At 29.0% G+C, this 20,000-nt stretch overlaps 1 protein-coding gene across 3 annotated transcripts in view; it reads right to left on the bottom strand.

Annotated features, from left to right (window-relative positions):
• LOC145296082 (monocarboxylate transporter 6-like) overlaps positions 1–20,000 on the bottom strand; it is a 240,520-nt gene that overhangs the window by 8,127 nt on the left and 212,393 nt on the right. For all 3 annotated transcript variants that reach the window (XM_080142219.1, XM_080142221.1, XM_080142220.1), the window contains exon 6: positions 6,498–7,008. In XM_080142219.1, coding sequence (XP_079998345.1) covers positions 6,498–7,008 — 511 coding nt within the window. The remainder of the gene's footprint in view (positions 1–6,497; positions 7,009–20,000) is intronic.

The raw sequence follows: 20,000 nt of genomic DNA, 5'->3' as shown, positions 1-20,000 counted from the left end.
TCAACGATTTGACATTTGAGAACTCTATCAAACTCCTCCGCCAATTTTGGGTCTAAACACTTGAAATTTTAGATATAGGTTGACAGAGATGTAACTTCATAACTTGATTTGAACCCAACACAATAAATTCTAAGGGGTCAAAGTTAAAATAAAAAAAATTGACGCCTGCGGTCTCTACCAAATTTTCTCTATGGTAATTAAGGAAGACTATTATATAGAAAGGCATTACCGTACATATTCACACTTTTTAATATATACATAGGCACGTAAAGTTATGAACAGTACAATGGGCCCGATCAAAGCTGGGCTTAACTGCTAGTATATATATAGTCCAACGTAAACAAATTCCTAATGAACCGCCCCCTTAAGTAAACACTTCATTAAATCTCCACACTAACGTACTGTACTTGCAATAACCCTTATCCCTGAGTGGCTTCCGGGCCTTGATAAGTGGTGACCACCGTGTAAAAAAAAAAAAAAAAAAAAAGAAGCGGAAGACCGGAGGCTCGACGTTTCGCCCGTATTATGCAGTCTTTTATGTGTGGTGCTGCCAATATCCCAGGCATTGGCAGCACCACACATAAAATAGCACGAGCAATCTCAAAACTGTTAACTCCATTATTAGGCACCATCAGCAAATCCCACATTAAAAACTCCGGCGACCTACTCAATAAAATAAAAACCCTTCATATGAAAAACAAAACTCTAAACAGCCTTGACATAGAATCTCTATATACGAAGATCCCCACCAGGAAATGCCTGAATCTACTTCATAAACACCTCAACAAAATAAAAATCGAACTACATTTTCCAACTAATAAACCTGTGTATTGATATGATGTATTTCACATTTAGTGGACTCTATTTCAGGTAGAAGTTTAGATTGCCAATGGGTAGACCCCTAAGTGGGGTCCTGGCGTGCATGTTTCTAGAGTTTAATGAAAGCGGTCCCTTAAAATATAAATTACCTAGGGGTGCATCGTATTACAGGTACATAGATGACATTCTATTCTTTCTCCCCAAATCGTCGAATATTGATAATGTCACTAACAAACTTAATAAAATAGAACCTACATTTACGAAACTGAAAATAATAATTCCATATCTTTCCTAGACATACAATTAATTAATAATAATCAACTAAAATTCAAAGTTCATCATAAAACAACTAATAAGAATGATTATGTACATTTTTACTCGCAACACAATGACAACGTAAAAAAAGGCATTATAATTGGATTTTATCTAAGAGCTATGAGAATATGTAGCAAACGATAACTAAACGATGAATTTGAATATATAGAAACTACATTCAAGAACTTACAATACCCCCAATACTTCCTACTTAACGCTAAAAAAAGGCCTTAAAATCTATCAAAACCGAGATCAAAACCACCCCCAAGAAAACCTAACACACAATAGAAGACTAATTGTTCCCACTAACGATAAAAATAATAACATTTATAAAAACCTTAACAAAATCGGCTTTCAAATAGTACAGAAATCCTCCCTAACGAAAAAAGATTTAACTCGGGAATCTAAAACTAACAATAATAAACCAATAACACAAGCCGGAATTTATACCATACCGTGCCTTGATTGTGGCAAGATATACGTAGGAGAGACGCAGCGAAACCTTGCTGAACACAAAAGAGACATGAAGAATAACAATACACTTAATGCTCTTTTCGGTCACATAATGGAAAATGACCATCATTTCGATTTCGAAAATGTGACCCTCCTAAAGCATATACATAGTAGGTCAACACGCCGTCTGCTAGAATCTGCTCTTATCTCTAACTCTACTAACACTATCAAACAGAGAAAAGGATTTTTTAACATTTTTTTCCACTTATCTAAAATAATATTGCACGAAAATAATCTAGACACTGGTTAATAAATATATATTTGTTCCTTTTTTTCTGAATATTTGTATAATAGTTCTATTTGCATACACTCCCTCAGTATATATAAAACTAAAAACATCGACCCTCTCGTCAGTGACCATACCTCTTGAAAAAGCCCGCATGATACGGGCGAAACATCGAGCCTCCGGTCTTCCGTTTCCTTTTCAAATCATATATATATATATATATATATATATATATATATATATATATATATATATATATATATATATATATATACTAGCAAAAGTACCCGTTGTTGACTGGGTTCAAAAACAGTCTACAGAAAATGGACTCTGATTTATGAAAGTATGATAGGTTATGAAAAGGAAGGGTTGTAAAAAGATAGCTTCGAATTTGGGGGTATCAAAACCAAAGCAAAATATGATGAAAGTAAAAATAAAATAGATAAACCCCATAATTTATTATACCATACCGGTTCACACTGAAACACTTATCACAATATTCTGTGGATCTATATTAAAAAACTTTGTTAAACTTTGTGACATATTTCCATTCTATGGAGGTCAGGCGAGAACGAACACCCCATAATTTTATTATACCATATTTCTTCAAACGGAAACATAATTATGAAAGTATACTTACGCAGATAGATATGAAAAGTCTTTATTAAAGTTTGTGCTTATATCCATTCTATGGAGGCCAGGCGCGAACGCAGACCCCACAATTTTATTATACCATCCCTATTTAAGTTAAAACATACTTATCAAAGTATTATTATGTACATCTATATCAAAAACACTTGTAAACGTTTTTTTTTTAATTTTTAAATTTTTTTCCCCATACTTTGTGGACCAGGCGCGTACGTAAACCCCACAATTTTAATGAATCGTCATTCTGTCAGATCAAACATACCCATTCCTGTGTCTCGATACATCTTCTATCATTATATGTGATCAGTTTTCTATAATAGCCAACCATATAGGAGCCTATTCGTGACCAGACACACACAGACGTTCAGCTTATATATATATAAAAAAAAAAAAATTCGTAATTTCACTTAATTTTATTTTTATTTTACTTATTTACTATATTTTATCATTATCTATTTTTAGACTCCATTTTATCACCTCCTATTCTTATTTTTAGACACCATCTTTTAAGTTACTGCGCTATTTTATCCCAATTCAATTATTTCTAATTTAAAAAAAGATTCTTTCGTAATCTCATGTCATGTTATTTATTTAATCTATCACCGCTATATTTCCAAACACAATTTTTAATCTCTACGATATTTTAACTTTTAGACGTAATCCACTACACTAGTTTACTCTAATTTAGTTTTTTTTCTCTCATAAAATGTATATATATATGTATATATGATATCTAATTTACATAAGGAAAACACGCTGCTCTCCCCCATCATTATATATAGCCCCAATCCCCCGACTATCTCGTCAATGACCATCCCTCTTGAAGAAGCCCGCATAAATCGGGCGAAACGTTGAGTATCCAGGTCCTTCCACCTCCATTTTATTTCATATATATATATATATATATATATATATATATATATATATATATATATATATATATATATATGTATATATATATATATATATATATATATATATATATATATATATTGGGTTTAACATCCCCCCTCCATGTATACATGACTGCATGTTTTGTACAACTTGGTTTGTTGGTTTTCATGGCTGATGTGAGCTGCGGCGTTGTTTGACTGTGGAAATAATTATATCATCTATCACATTCTGAAAATTCTAATATATATATATATATATATATATATATATATATATATATATATATATATATATATATATAATATTTTATAATCAAGCAGTGTCGATTCAGGACGAGGGGTATCCATTGTTTCTAAATAAGTAACGGATGCTATATGCTCTAGTTTGTATGAGCAATTTACAAAGTGAGCCTTTGGTTTTCTTCCGACTACATCGTTAATCTCTCCTCTTAATTAATTATTCCTCTTTTGTCGGAAACGTCGTCCATGAAATTTGAGAATTAAAGAGCAAAATAAGAGAATTATTTTGCTCTTTAATTCTCAAATTTCATGGACGACGTTTCCGACAAAAGAGGAATAATTGCTGTTTTCTGGGTCAGAATCTATTCATCTAGCACTAAACGTTGGCTAGTTTTTTTTTGTTTCTTTTTACCTTAGAATGGTATTTATTTTAGCTCTTTACATCTAGTGGCTTTATGTCTTGTCGTGATCGATATCCATATAAGAAAAAAAAAAGAAAAGAAAAGAAAAATGAAATACTACCCTCTCCCCAAAATAAGCATTACAAGATAGTATCTGGTTGACAAGAAAGTTCTTGCGTTTTTTAACGAACATATCTCGGCTCAAGGCGAAAATTATTGATCGAAAGGAGCATCATCAGAATCAACATACTCTTGCCAATGCAAAACAAGTGTATTTATGTCAGTAACGTAAAAATCTTGCGTTCTGGTGGCGATGAAGTCACTGAAAGCGTTTTTGATATAGCTTAGTTTTTTGAAGCATTTCTCACGCCGAAAGTTATCGAGATTCTTAAAAAAGTGGTAGTTGATAGGTGAAAGATCTGGAGAGTATGGCGGATGAGGCAGAGTTTCGCAGCCCAATTCGTTCAATTTCTTCAGGGTCGGTTTAGCAACGTACGGTCGGGTATTGTCGTGGAAGAGAATTGGGCCTTTCCTGTTGACCAATAATGAGTGTTTGTCGACGTTTCTTATGTATTTCATCCATTTGTTGTAAGTACTTCCCTGCCGTAATGGTGTCACCTACATTCAAAATACTTTAACGGATGAGACTGGTCGCAGACTACCACCAAACAGTCAGCATGACCTTTTTTTGGTGCAACTCTAGCTTCATCCATATCTAACCTGAGCTGAGTGTCGCCAGTTGTCGTAAAGAACCCACTTTTCATCGCAGGTCACAACTCGGTCGATAAACATAAAAGAAGGAAAGATGGCGCATCATAGCAGGGTTTCTTTTGGTTATCGTTCAATTAATGAGGCATTCATTTATCAAGTTTTTTTTTTCTTTTTTTCCAATCTCTCAAATGGTTGGAAATCGTCGTATACGTTACGTCTAATTCAGAAGCAAGTTCTCGAACAGTTGTGGGTGAATTGGCTTCGACTAAGGCTCTTAATTGATAGTTGTCAACATTTTATGGCCGACCACTACGCTCATCGTCTTCAAGACTCTCGTCGCCATCAGGAAATTTCTTAAACCACCATTGTGCTGCGCGTCCAGCATTGGTTCCTTGGCCAACCGCTTCGTTGATATCGTGAGCTGTTTCAGCAGCTTTTCGGCCTAGCTTGAATTGAAATAAGAAAATGGTGCAAATTTGCTTATTCCTACCTTTTTTTTAAATTATTTTTTCACCCCAAACAAGGCGCATTGTCACTTTGGTGTAAGGGGCTACTATCAGGGGCAGCAACTACTGGGGCGCTATGTTGGGATTTGGGCAGCAAGATGTCGGTTCACGTTGCACTTGAACTTCTGCATGTCAGTACAGTTGGGGAAGCAGGAACTTGGAATGGAATTCCAGAGTCTAGCGGTTCTGGGGAAGAAACTACTGGAGTAGAAAGATCTTTTACATCTAGGGATCTCTACTGTGTGGGGGTGGGATTTAGCTGCCTGTCGGGTTTGTCGAGGGTGTCTACGTCGTGGGGGCACAAGTGTCTGCAGTTCGTCAGAGCATTCACCATTAAAGTACTTGTAGAACAGGCAGTCGATGGGACAGAGGCTGAAGCTTAGATGCCAGTTCAGGGCCTATCAGATTGGCGACTCTTTTTTGAACCTTGTCTAGGAGCGAGAGACTAGTAGCAGATGCACCAGCCCAAATGTGACAACAATACTCCATACATGGGTAAATGGTGGCCTTATAGAGGTACAGGATACTTTCAGGTGTCAGTAGTTTTCTAGCACGGTAGAGAGAGCCTACCTTTTTCGCAGCGGCCCTGGCAATGTTTTCAATATAATTGTTCCAACTCATGTTTCCTGTGAACGTTAGGCCAAGCAGTTTGAAAGATGTACTCTCGGACAGGGAGTCACTGACCATTGCTATTGGTGGCAGAGAAGGTTTCTTGTAATTATTGAAGGAAACCAGTTTAGTCTTGGCAGCATTGAATGTGAGCATCCATTTATGTCCCCATTCCACTACAGATTGGAGGTCATCCTTGTATTCCACGTTCTTAAAAGAAGACATAATTGTTATAAAATGATTGTACTTTAAATGATTGGATAAAAACGAAAAACGCCCTTTAAAATGATATATAAAGTACAGGTAATATAATGAAAACTTATTTGAAAATACATCATTTGAAATTAAAAATTCTGCAAGAACCTTCTTGTCAACCTAATAATAATTTATCAAAACAAAATGAACAATATTTCAGACAAAGGGGAAAGAATTGCTGTTTTGGGGGGTCGGAACTCATCAATCTAACACTTAACTTTGGGTAATTTTTGACTTTGAAGCAATATTTTTTAGCTCCTTATATTAAGTGACATTGTTTCAACGTGACCAAACCACCGAAATCTCCTGTCCTACACGTATCTCCCTATATGGTCTAGATTGCGAAAAGTTTCGTACTTACCTGAGGAATAGGACACAATAAACATGACTACTCCCATAGCAGTACCGGTAAAGCCGAGGCCTGATGAATACTTCTCGCTGCCCAGCGTTTCCAGAGCGACTGTCGTGTAAACAGCCGTAATTACACCAATAGCCACACCAAGTAGGGCAGAGACACCAAAGAGTGCGCCGACGCTGGAGAAGAAAGGAAAGATGGCGAGAGCTACGCCACATATGACTACACTGATCGCCTGCAGATCCCAAGCACGTAGATGGTGGCATGCCATGATTCCCATCGCCACGAAGCCGCCGGGGATCGAACCGACGCCGTACATAAGCAGCATCTGGGCACCATCCTTCTCACTGATGTTTTTCTCGGCGGCGTAGTCCACCATGAACGTGACGAAGATGAGGAGGCTACTGTAGACGAAGCAGGTCACGATGACGTAGTAGAGGAACATAAAGTTTGTGAAGATGCGGATGTCAAAGAGTTTCGTAGAGAGCAGGTTCCTCTTAGTAAGAATTGGTTTTTCCTGCCAGGCGAAAAAAAAAAAAAAGAAAAAAAATTTAAAAAATATTTAATTATCCTTTCGAAAGTGTAAACAGCGACCGACGATGAACTACAGGACAAGCAAATCTCGTATGGTCAGTTATTTTCGCACAATAACATAAATAAAAAAAAAATAAACAATGCTTAAAGGTTTCATTAGAAATTCAGAAGCCGATTATATGGGGTGTACTTCACAGCAATTAGAGGTGAGAATATCTCAACACATTCTTGCTACAGTCATCTTTTAAAATTCTGTGCATCCAAAGCTTACAGTGGTGAATCGTATGTTGTACTGCATAAATCACTGCCTAAACATCATCGAAAATATTAAAAAAAATAATTATAGGCCATTTCTCATATGTTATATCTCCCCTCATTTGGAAATAGAGTGCGATTATGAGTATCTCTAGTACCAATAATCCTTATACACTGTGAAATTTACTTTATGTATGAAAATCCAAAAGGGGAGATATAGCATATGAAAAATATTTGGAATCAAGCCTTGCTATTATTTCAGATCATTTGAAACCATAGCAGCAAGTTTAGTCTCCCCCTCCATCAAGGCCAGAGGCTTAAAGGAAATATAAGATATTTTGAAATTGATATGCAAAACTAGGAAAACAAATGACTATGATTTAAACAATTTATGGCTGTAAATATGTGCCAAAAATAGGCTCTGGATGATGGATGATCCCCTTAATTTGTCACATACGCACTACATAATTCAGGTCATTAACTTTCCAACGAGCCTTCATTTGTTAAATTCTGGTCAATAGTCGCTGAAATTTGGAACTTATAAAATTGTCAAAAAGGTGGTATATATATATATATATATATATATATATATATATATATATATATATATATATATATATATATACTAGTAGCCAAATTGATTATTGAAATGCTTATATCTTTGATTCTATAGGAGGAAACAACATGAAAATTTGCAAAACCTTTTTGAAGATTATAAAACTATTCTATGGTTAAAATTCGTAAAAAAGACTCTATATTGTCAAAACAATAAAATATGCCCAAATTTGCCTACATTTGTATATATAGTGTCCTGGCCAGCTAGTTTAAGTTTTGCTACTTTAGTTGTCTCTCCTGTGAACTTGCCAGGTCACTAATATATATATATATATATATATATATATATATATATATATATATATATATATTACACAGTGGTCACCACTTATCAAGGCCCGGAATCCACTCAGGGATAAGGTTATTGCAAGTACATTACGTTAGTGTGGAGATTTGATGAATATATATATATATAGTTATATATTGTTAAAATTTCCGCATTTCAATAGATATTAAGATATTAGTGTATAATTCCTGAGCATTTATAATTCGAAAATAGGAAAATAGATTAAAAAAAAATAGAACAGTTCCCGATGAGTATATTTTTATTCCCCAGCAGAGAGGTTCGTTTTTGTCGTTTCCTTCAATTATTTAGAAATCAAGAAAATATCTCGAATGAAAAAAAAAATGTTTTTTTTATTTTTTTATTTGAAACTTTTGAAAACATTCTTTTTATTGGTATTCGTTCAAACACACCCGCACTGGCGACAAGATCGACGCAATCTTTTTACAATTGAAATAAACCGTTGTTAAAAATCGATCTCTTTGCTGGAAAATAAAGATAGAATTGTCTGAATTTGTTGGTATATATATATATATATATATATATATATATATATATATATATATATATATATATATATATATATATATATATATATATATATCGGTGTGTTGTTTGTTTGTTTTTGTTAGCGATACTTATTGAATGAATTCAATTATATTATATGGAAGAGTGCATTTTTACCTAAATGCGAGTTGGGAATAATTTTCCCTTTGACCAGTTTGGTACCCCCCAAATAAGGCGCGGCATATGTATTATTTTGAAAATATAATTATCCACTGACACGTGTTTCATCGTCTAAAACTCACAGAGTGGCTGAATCTTACGGGATCCCGATTTCTAATCCCGCTAGATTCAGCCACTCTGATGAGTTGTAGACGACTAAACAGGTGTCAGTGGATAATTATATATATATATATATATACATATATATATATATATATATATATATATATATATATATATATATATATATATATATATATATATATATAGGATGGGGCATAAGTCCTGTTACAAAATTTCGGAACTATTTTTTCTGATAATATTAAAATAAATTTACTATTATATGATAATGTAATATATGATTTCTGTTTTTTTTTTCTTTTCAGAAACAAACGATAATAATTTTTAACAATATCCGATGAACAACATGGGAAAGGCTTGCGTTAACCAGAAATATTCAACTTAGGGAAAAACCTCAAAATCAACAAAATGTTCATAAAAAGGACGATTGATCGTTACCTGGAAACTTCGTTGGTCAAAGATAGGCAACGATCAAGCCGTCCTCACCCCTTAAGAACACTTAAACTTATAAAAAAATGTTACGGAAAAAATCGGGCGACATCCAAAAGGATACATGAGAAAAAAAAACAGACAAAAAAAAATCAATCATCACCAAGGACGATGCGAAGGATATATCGAAGTGACCTACAGATATCACGCTATAAACTCCAAAAGCGACAGCTTCTCTCTAATCCTAACCCTAACCCTAACCCTAACCCACAATTGCAAAGAGACTCATTAGAAGTCGACTCTTGTTAAACCATATCAGAGAAGACACGCCCAATAACATCATCTACACGGGTCAAAAGTTACTTCAATAGTCCTTTTGAGAAGTCGTGAGACAATACCTGATAATGCAGGAAAGATTTTTAAAACGCAGAAACCACCATCAGTGATGATCTGAGCAGCCATTTCTGAAAGAGGAAAATCTCAACTTGTTTTTTCTCCCTCAAAAGGTCAAGATTAACAAAGAACGTTACATTAAGGACATTTTTGAAGGTGCACTAACCCTATGGAATAATTCTGAGTTTGGTGATGAAGTTTGGACTCTCAAAGAAAATGGTGAGACAAGCCAAACTGCTCATGTAACACAGCAATGCTGTAGAGAAAACTGTTCGTCCTGGATCAGCAAAGAAGAACGACCCCCCATCAGCTAATCTTAACGCTCTTGATTATTCTTTGTGGTCAGTCCTGGATAGTGAAACCTGCGCTACTCCTTGTCAATATATTGAAGCTTTTAAAATTAAATTGAAGAAATACTGGCAGAAAATGCCAATAGATCTTGTGCGTACTGTTAGAGATAATTTCACCAAAAGACTTTGTAGTGTAGGGAAAGCTCAAGGAAAAAAATTTTGAATAATACATTTGTCATATTTTTCCTTCGGTACTTTGAATAATACTTTTGTCATATTTTGAATAGTACTTTTGTCATATTTTGAATAATACATTTGTCATATTTTGAATAATACTTTTGTCATATTTTGAATTATACATTTGTCGTATTTTGAATAGCACCTTGTCATGTTTTGAATAATACTTTTGTCATATTTTAAATAATACTTTTGTCATATTTTGAATAATACTTTTGTCATATTTTGAAAATTACTTTTGTAATATTTTGAATAATACTTTTGTCATATTTTGAATAATATGTTTGTCATATTTTTAATAATACTTTTGTCATATTTTGAATAATACTTGTGTCATATTTTGAATAAAACATTTGTCCTATATTGAATAATACTTTTGTCATATTTTGAATAATACTTTTGTCATATTTTTAATAATACTTGTGTCATATTTTGAATAATACTTTTGTCATATTTTGAATAATACTTTTGTCATATTTTTAATAATACATTTTGTTATCATATTTTGAATAATACTTTTGTCATATTTTTAATAATACTTTTCTCATATTTTGAATAATACTTTTGTCATATTTTTAATAATACTTTTGTCATATTTTGAATAATACATTTTGTTATCATATTTTGAATAATACTTTTGTCATATTTTGAATAATACTTTTGTCATATTTTTAATAATACTTTTGTCATATTTTGAATAATACTTTTGTCATATTTTGAATAATACTTTTGTCATATTTTTAATAATACTTTTGTCATATTTTGAATAATACTTTTGTCATATTTTGAATAATACTTTTGTCATATTTTGAATAATACATTTTCTTATCATCTTTTGAATAATACTTTTGTCATATTTTGAATAATACTTTTGTCATATTTTTAATAATACATTTTGTTATCATATTTTGAATAATACTTTCGTCATATTTTGAATAATACTTTTGTCATATTTTAAATAATACTTTTGTCATATTTTGAATAATACATTTGTACTTTTTTTGAATAATACATTTTGTTATCATATTTTGAATAATACTTTTGTCTTATTTTGAATAATACTGTTGTCATATTTTGAATAATACTTTTGTCATATTTTTAATAATACTTCTGTCACATTTTTAATAATACTTTTGTCATATTTTGAATATTACATTTTCTTATCATATTTTGAATAATACTTTTGTCATATTTTGAATAATACATTTGTCATATTTTGAATAATAAATTTTCTTATCATATTTTGAATAATACTTTTGTCATATTTTGAATAATACTTTTGTCAGATTTTGAATAATACATTTTGTTATCATATTTTGAATAATACTTTTGTCATATTTTGAATTATACCTTTGTCATATTTTGAATAATACTTTTGTCATATTTTGAATAACACATTTGTCATATTTTGAATAATACTTTTATCATATTTTGAATAATACTTTTCTCATATTTTGAATAATACTTTTGTCATATTTTGAATAATACTTTTGTCGTATTTTGAATAATACCTTTGTCATTTTTTGAATAATACATTTTGTTATCATATTTTTAATAATACTTTTGTCATATTTTGAATAATACTTTTGTAATATTTTGAATAATACATTTGTCATATTTTTAATAATACATTTTGTTATCATATTTTGAATAATACTTTTGTCATATTTTGAATAATACTTTTGTCATATTTTGAATAATGCTTTTGTCATATTTTGAATAATACTTTTGTCATATTTTGAATAATACATTTTGTTATCATATTTTGGAATAATACTTTTGTCATATTTTGAATAATACATTTGTGATATTTTGAATAATACATTTTGTTATCATATTTTGAATAATACTTTTGTCATATTTTGAATAATACATTTGTCATATTTTGAATAATACATTTTGTTATCATATTTTGAATAATACTTTTGTCATATTTTGAATAATACTTTTGTCATATTTTTAATAATACTTTTGTCATATTTTTCATAATACTTTTGTCATATTTTGAATAATACTTTTGTCATATTTTGAATAATACATTTGTCATATTTTGAATAATACATTTTGTAATCATATTTTGAATAATACTTTTGTCATATTTTGAATAATACTTTTGTCATATTTTTAATAATACTTTTGTCATATTTTGAATAATACTTTTGTCATATTTTGAATAATACTTTTGTCATATTTTGAATAATACTTTTGTCATATTTTGAATAATACTTTTGAAATATTTTGAATAATACATTTGTCATATTTTGAATAATACTTTTGTCATATTTTGAATAATACTTTTGTCATATTTTGAATAATACATTTTGTTATCATATTTTTAATAATACTTCTGTCACATTTTTAATAATACTTTTGTCATATTTTGAATAATACATTTGTCATATTTTGAATTATACATTTTTTTATCATATTTTGAATAATACTTTTGTCATATTTTGAATAATACTTTTGTCATATTTTGAATAATACTTTTGTCATATTTTGAATAATACTTTTGTCATATTTTTAATAATACATTTGTCATATTTTGAATTATACTTTTGTCATATTTTGAATAATACTTTTGTCATATTTTGAATAATACATTTGTCATATTTTTAATAATACATTTTGTTATCATATTTTGAATAATACTTTTGTCTTATTTTGAATAATACTTTTTAATATTTTGAATAATACTTTTTTAATATTTTGAATAATACTTTTGTCATATTTTGAATAATACATTTTGTTATCATATTTTGAATAATACTTTTGTCATATTTTGAATAATACTTTTGTCATATTTTGAATAATACCTTTGTCATATTTTGAATAATACTTTTGTCATATTTTGAATAATACTTTTGTCATATTTTGAATAATACTTTTGTCATATTTTGAATAATACTTTTGTCATATTTTGAATAATACTTTTGTCATATTTTGAATAATACTCTTGTCATATTTTGAATAATACCTTTGTCATATTTTTCATAATACTTTTGTCATATTTTGAATAATACATTTGTCATATTTTGAATAATACATTTTGTTATCATATTTTGAATAATACTTTTGTCATATTTTGCCTTCAGTATTTGCTAATCATTTTGTGAAAATTAGGTTTTGTAATAAATCATTTTGTTGGAATAAATTAGTTTTATTTTGCAACAGTATTTATGCCCCGCCCTGTATATATATTTTTGGCAGTTCCAGTCGAGAATGTACTCGTAGGATAATAATGCAGAGAATATCCACAGTGTTTATATAAGAGTGTTCACTAATTAATAGAGCTATTTATATTAATTTTTTATTTATATAGACATGTACAAGCTTTGCTACACTGGCATAACAATGCTTCGATCTATAGTTAATATTCACTAAGATCCCTTCAGGCGAAAATCCCTTTTCTAACTTAAATGTTCATATTGGGTAGGTACATCTAAATGCAAAGATTTCAGTTATTCATAACTATGGATCGAAACACTGTCATGCCAGCGTAACGAAGCTTGTATATGGCTGTATTTTAAAATATCTGTATTAAAACACACACGCACACACACACAAACTCTCTCTCTCTCTCTTTCTCTCTCTTTCTCTCTCTCTCTCTCACACACACACACACACACACACACACACATATATATATATATGTGGGTACAGAATTTAATTATGGCTATATAAAGACCAAACTTGCTTTACGTGCTGAAATCGAAAGGTGCAAAATGAAAAGGCCAACTAACGGATTTCTAACCTCACGCAACAGAGCTAAATCAAGGTTAGAAATTACGATTAAAAATACTATGAAAAATTTGGCGGAGGGAAAGAAAAAAAAAACAATAAAAGAATAAAATAGAAAGCACATTCAGTTCTTAAAAATTTCTTTTTGTTTGCAAGATCTATGGTCTCCTTTGGCCTTATTTCACGAAAAACACTCGTCTACCTGAAACCACTATCAATGGTTTCCCTCACTCCTTATCTGTGCTTAAACCTGAACGCATGCCATGAACAGAGCTTCTTTCTTAGAAATGCATGCCAGTGAAACTCTGTTCCGTTTCCCTGCTTTCCAACTGACTACAATATCGTAGTCTTCAAGTCTAACGTGAACAAGTTATTGATGAGCTGTTCCCCTGAAGTAATCCACTTTACCAAATTTCCACTACTAACGATTTCTACGATATTTTCCCATTGACTACTGTACACTCATTGACCTTTATCCTCGAGTGGCTTCCAGGCCTTGATAAGTGACAATTCCTTTGTAAAAGCTCATTTTGCTCTTGCAATTTTAGATAACTTAGTTTCCTAGGCTTTTTGTGTTTTTTTTTTCCACTTCAGTCTATTGCAAACCAACGTTTACAGATCTTTATACACACTAGGACTCAATTCGCCTCGCAAAACAAAAATTCAATTTAAGACTCTTATCCATAGGACGCTAATGATTCAGATAATGGAATTAAATGTAGGGCACTTGTACATTTTAATCGAGACAAAAATGAAAATATTGAAAAAAAAATAGTTATACTGTACGTATCTGTTATGGAATGAAGTTCTCCGAAAAAAAAAATCACAGAAAAACAATTTTTTAAGATAGCGAGCCATGTTTGAATTTTTGATCACAAGGACGGAAGGAAGGAAGGAAGGAAAGAAGGAAGGAAGGAAGGGGGCGTTACGAAGAGATAACTTAATCTAAAGCGCCGACCCCCCTCCTCATGTTAAATAATAGCTTCTTTTCCTTCCTCGTGGTCTAAACATCGAAACATGGGTATCTTTTGCTCGGTGTCATAACAAATAGGTTTTCCGCTGTAAAAAAAAAACAAACCTATTTGATCAAATTAAGTGAGATTTTTTTCCAAAGAACTTAATTCCATAACAGGTACATACAATATAATTTTTTTTCAATATCTTAATTTTTTTTATGTCTTGATTAAACTGTACAAGTACCAAAAGTATTACTAAGGCCCTTTGCAACAATGCCACTCTTTTAGACATTATAGAATCTACGATACAATATATATATATATATATATATATATATATATATATATATATATATATATATATATATATATATATTACTTTTACAAAATGAAAGAAACTTCAGCTGACAGATGTCTTATTTAACTCCGCCTAAATTGGCTAGGAAACATAAGTGACAGATTTTCTAAGCAAATCTCGCTATCTGTACAGCAGCGTTATTTTGTATCGAATACACGTGTTCTTTTTTCACAAGAATCATTTTATTCTCAATTAGAAAGGATGTTCTTTTCTCATAATAATTCTGTTTATTTATTCAAATGCAGTTACAATTCGCACTATGTCTGGCGTGCGTCGCAAGGATTGGCCATCCGGCTCAAACAGCACATTCCATCAAAAATTCGATATAAAAAAATGATTCCCCATCTGGAGTTACCTACGGTTCCGCCATCTGCGAGCATCGTATACATAACGGTTCTTGTGCCTTTAATTTTAGTGTTGACTCATTATCCGTTCTGAGCAAATCCCACTTACTCTTTCATTTGAAAATACTAGAAATTATTTGCATTGAGTCTTTGGAACCTTCTCTTTGTAAACAAAAGAAAATCTCTTAAGATTTAACGTGGCTTCTATTTTATTCTTTTCCCGTTTTTCTCCCGCTCCGTCATATTTTTAATAATATGTTTTCATTGTAATTTCCTAATGTATATTTAGCTCTTTTAATGCGAAGTTCGAAACGGGTTATCAAGCTATTTCATTTTTTTTTTTTTTTTACCTTTTAATGTCATCATGTTAAACATATTTGGCCTTTATATAGTCATAATACATATATTTTACAATAGAACTATGAATCATATCATAAAGAAAAGGGATTGTTAATGGTCAGGAATTAAACCACTTATTATTTATAAAATAATGGTCATTAATTAAACCACTTATTATTTATAAAATAATGGTCATTAATTAAAGCACATATTATTTATAAAATAATGGTCATTAATTAAACCACATATTATTTATAAAATAATGGTCATTAATTAAAGCACATATTATTTATAAAATAAGGGTCAGGAATAAAACCACATATTTATAAAATAAGGGTCAGGAATAAAACCACATATTTATAAAATAAGGGTCAAGTATAAAATAACATATTATTTATAAAAGAAGGGTCAAGTATAAAATAACATATTATTTATAAAATAAGGGTCAAGTATAAAATAACATATTATTTATAAAAAAAGGGTCAGGAATTAAACCACTTATTATTTATAAAATAAGGGTCAAGTATAAAATAACATATTATTTATAAAAGAAGGGTCAAGTATAAAATAACATATTATTTATAAAATAAGGGTCAAGTATAAAATAACATATTATTTATAAAAAAAGGGTCAGGAATTAAACCACTTATTATTTATAAAATAAGGGTCAAGTATAAAATAACATATTATTTATAAAAGAAGGGTCAGGAATTAAACCACATATTTATAAAATAAGGGTCAAGTATAAAATAACATATTATTTATAAAATAAGGGTCAGGAATAAAACCACATATTTATAAAATAAGGGTCAAGTATAAAATAACATATTATTTATAAAAGAAGGGTCAGGAATTAAACCACATATTTATAAAATAAGGGTCAAGTATAAAATAACATATTATTTATAAAATAAGGGTCAGGAATAAAACCACATATTTATAAAATAAGGGTCAAGTATAAAATAACATATTATTTATAAAATAAGGGTCAGGAATAAAACCACATATTTATAAAATAAGGGTCAAGTATAAAATAACATATTATTTATAAAATAAGGGTCAGGAATTAAACCACATACTTATAAAATAAGGGTCAAGTATAAAATAACATATTATTTATAAAAGAAGGGTCAGGAATAAAACCACATATTTATAAAATAAGGGTCAAGTATAAAATAACATATTATTTATAAAAGAAGGGTCAGGAATAAAACCACATATTTATAAAATAAGGGTCAAGTATAAAATAAAATATTATTTATAAAATAAGGGTCAGGAATAAAACCACATATTTATAAAATAAGGGTCAAGTATAAAATAACATATTATTTATAAAATAAGGGTCAGGAATAAAACAACATATTTATTAAATAAGGGTCAAGTATAAAATAACATATTATTTATAAAATAAGGGTCAAGTATAAAATAACATATTATTTATAAAATAAGGGTCAAGTATAAAATAACATATTATTTATAAAAAAAGGGTCAGGAATTAAACCACTTATTATTTATAAAATAAGGGTCAAGTATAAAATAACATATTATTTATAAAAGAAGGGTCAGGAATAAAACCACATATTTATAAAATAAGGGTCAAGTATAAAATAACATATTATTTATAAAATAAGGGTCAGGAATAAAACCACATATTTATAAAATAAGGGTCAAGTATAAAATAACATATTATTTATAAAAGAAGGGTCAGGAATTAAACCACATATTTATAAAATAAGGGTCAAGTATAAAATAACATATTATTTATAAAATAAGGGTCAGGAATAAAACCACATATTTATAAAATAAGGGTCAAGTATAAAATAACATATTATTTATAAAATAAGGGTCAGGAATAAAACCACATATTTATAAAATAAGGGTCAAGTATAAAATAACATATTATTTATAAAAGAAGGGTCAGGAATTAAACCACATATTTATAAAATAAGGGTCAAGTATAAAATAACATATTATTTATAAAAGAAGGGTCAGGAATAAAACCACATATTTATAAAATAAGGGTCAAGTATAAAATAACATATTATTTATAAAATAAGGGTCAGGAATAAAACCACATATTTATAAAATAAGGGTCAAGTATAAAATAACATATTATTTATAAAAGAAGGGTCAGGAATTAAACCACATATTTATAAAATAAGGGTCAAGTATAAAATAACATATTATTTATAAAATAAGGGTCAGGAATAAAACCACATATTTATAAAATAAGGGTCAAGTATAAAATAACATATTATTTATAAAATAAGGGTCAGGAATAAAACCACATATTTATAAAATAAGGGTCAAGTATAAAATAACATATTATTTATAAAAGAAGGGTCAGGAATTAAACCACTTATTATTTATAAAATAAGGGTAAAGTATAAAATAACATATTATTTATAAAAAAAGGGTCAGGAATTAAACCACTTATTATTTATAAAATAAGGGTCAAGTATAAAATAACATATTATTTATAAAAGAAGGGTCAGGAATTAAACCACATATTTATAAAATAAGGGTCAAGTATAAAATAACATATTATTTATAAAAGAAGGGTCAGGAATTAAACAACATATTTATAAAATAAGGGTCAATTATAAAATAACATATTATTTATAAAATAAGGGTCAGGAATAAAACCACATATTTATAAAATAAGGGTCAAGTATAAAATAACATATTATTTATAAAATAATGGTCAAGTATAAAATAACATATTATTTATAAAATAAGGGTCAAGTATAAAATAACATATTATTTATAAAATAAGGGTCAGGAATAAAACCACATATTTATAAAATAAGGGTCAAGTATAAAATAACATATTATTTATAAAAGAAGGGTCAAGTATAAAATAACATATTATTTATAAAATAAGGGTCAAGTATAAAATAACATATTATTTATAAAAAAAGGGTCAGGAATTAAACCACATATTTATAAAATAAGGGTCAAGTATAAAATAACATATTATTTATAAAAGAAGGGTCAGGAATTAAACCACTTATTATTTATAAAATAAGGGTCAAGTATAAAATAACATATTATTTATAAAAGAAGGGTCAGGAATTAAACCACTTATTATTTATAAAATAAGGGTCAAGTATAAAATAACATATTATTTATAAAAAAAGGGTCAGGAATTAAACCACTTATTATTTATAAAATAAGGGTCAAGTATAAAATAACATATTATTTATAAAAAAAGGGTCAGGAATTAAACCACTTATTATTTATAAAATAAGGGTCAAGTATAAAATAACATATTATTTATAAAAGAAGGGTCAGGAATTAAACCACATATTTATAAAATAAGGGTCAAGTATAAAATAACATATTATTTATAAAATAAGGGTCAGGAATAAAACCACATATTTATAAAATAAGGGTCAAGTATAAAATAACATATTATTTATAAAAGAAGGGTCAGGAATTAAACCACATATTTATAAAATAAGGGTCAAGTATAAAATAACATATTATTTATAAAATAAGGGTCAGGAATAAAACCACATATTTATAAAATAAGGGTCAAGTATAAAATAACATATTATTTATAAAATAAGGGTCAAGTATAAAATAACATATTATTTATAAAATAATGGTCATTAATTAAACCACTTATTATTTATAAAATAATGGTCATTAATTAAAGCACATATTATTTATAAAAAAAGGGTCAGGAATAAAACCACATATTATTTATAAAATAATGGTCATTAATTAAAGCACATATTATTTATAAAAAAAAGGGTCAGGAATTAAACTACATATTATTTATAAAAAAAGGGTCAGGAATTAAAGCACATATTATTTATAAAAAAAAGGGTCAGGAATTAAACTACATATTATTTATAAAAAAAGGGTCAGGAATTAAAGCACATATTATTTATAAAATAAGAGTCAAGTATAAAACAATATA

Source organism: Euprymna scolopes, chromosome 16, assembly GCF_053919585.1.
Source record: "Euprymna scolopes isolate OS-2025 chromosome 16, ASM5391958v1, whole genome shotgun sequence".
Classification (NCBI taxonomy): domain Eukaryota; kingdom Metazoa; phylum Mollusca; class Cephalopoda; order Sepiida; family Sepiolidae; genus Euprymna; species Euprymna scolopes.
Note: the sequence above shows the minus strand (reverse complement) of the source record. Positions and strands in the feature narration are given on the sequence as shown.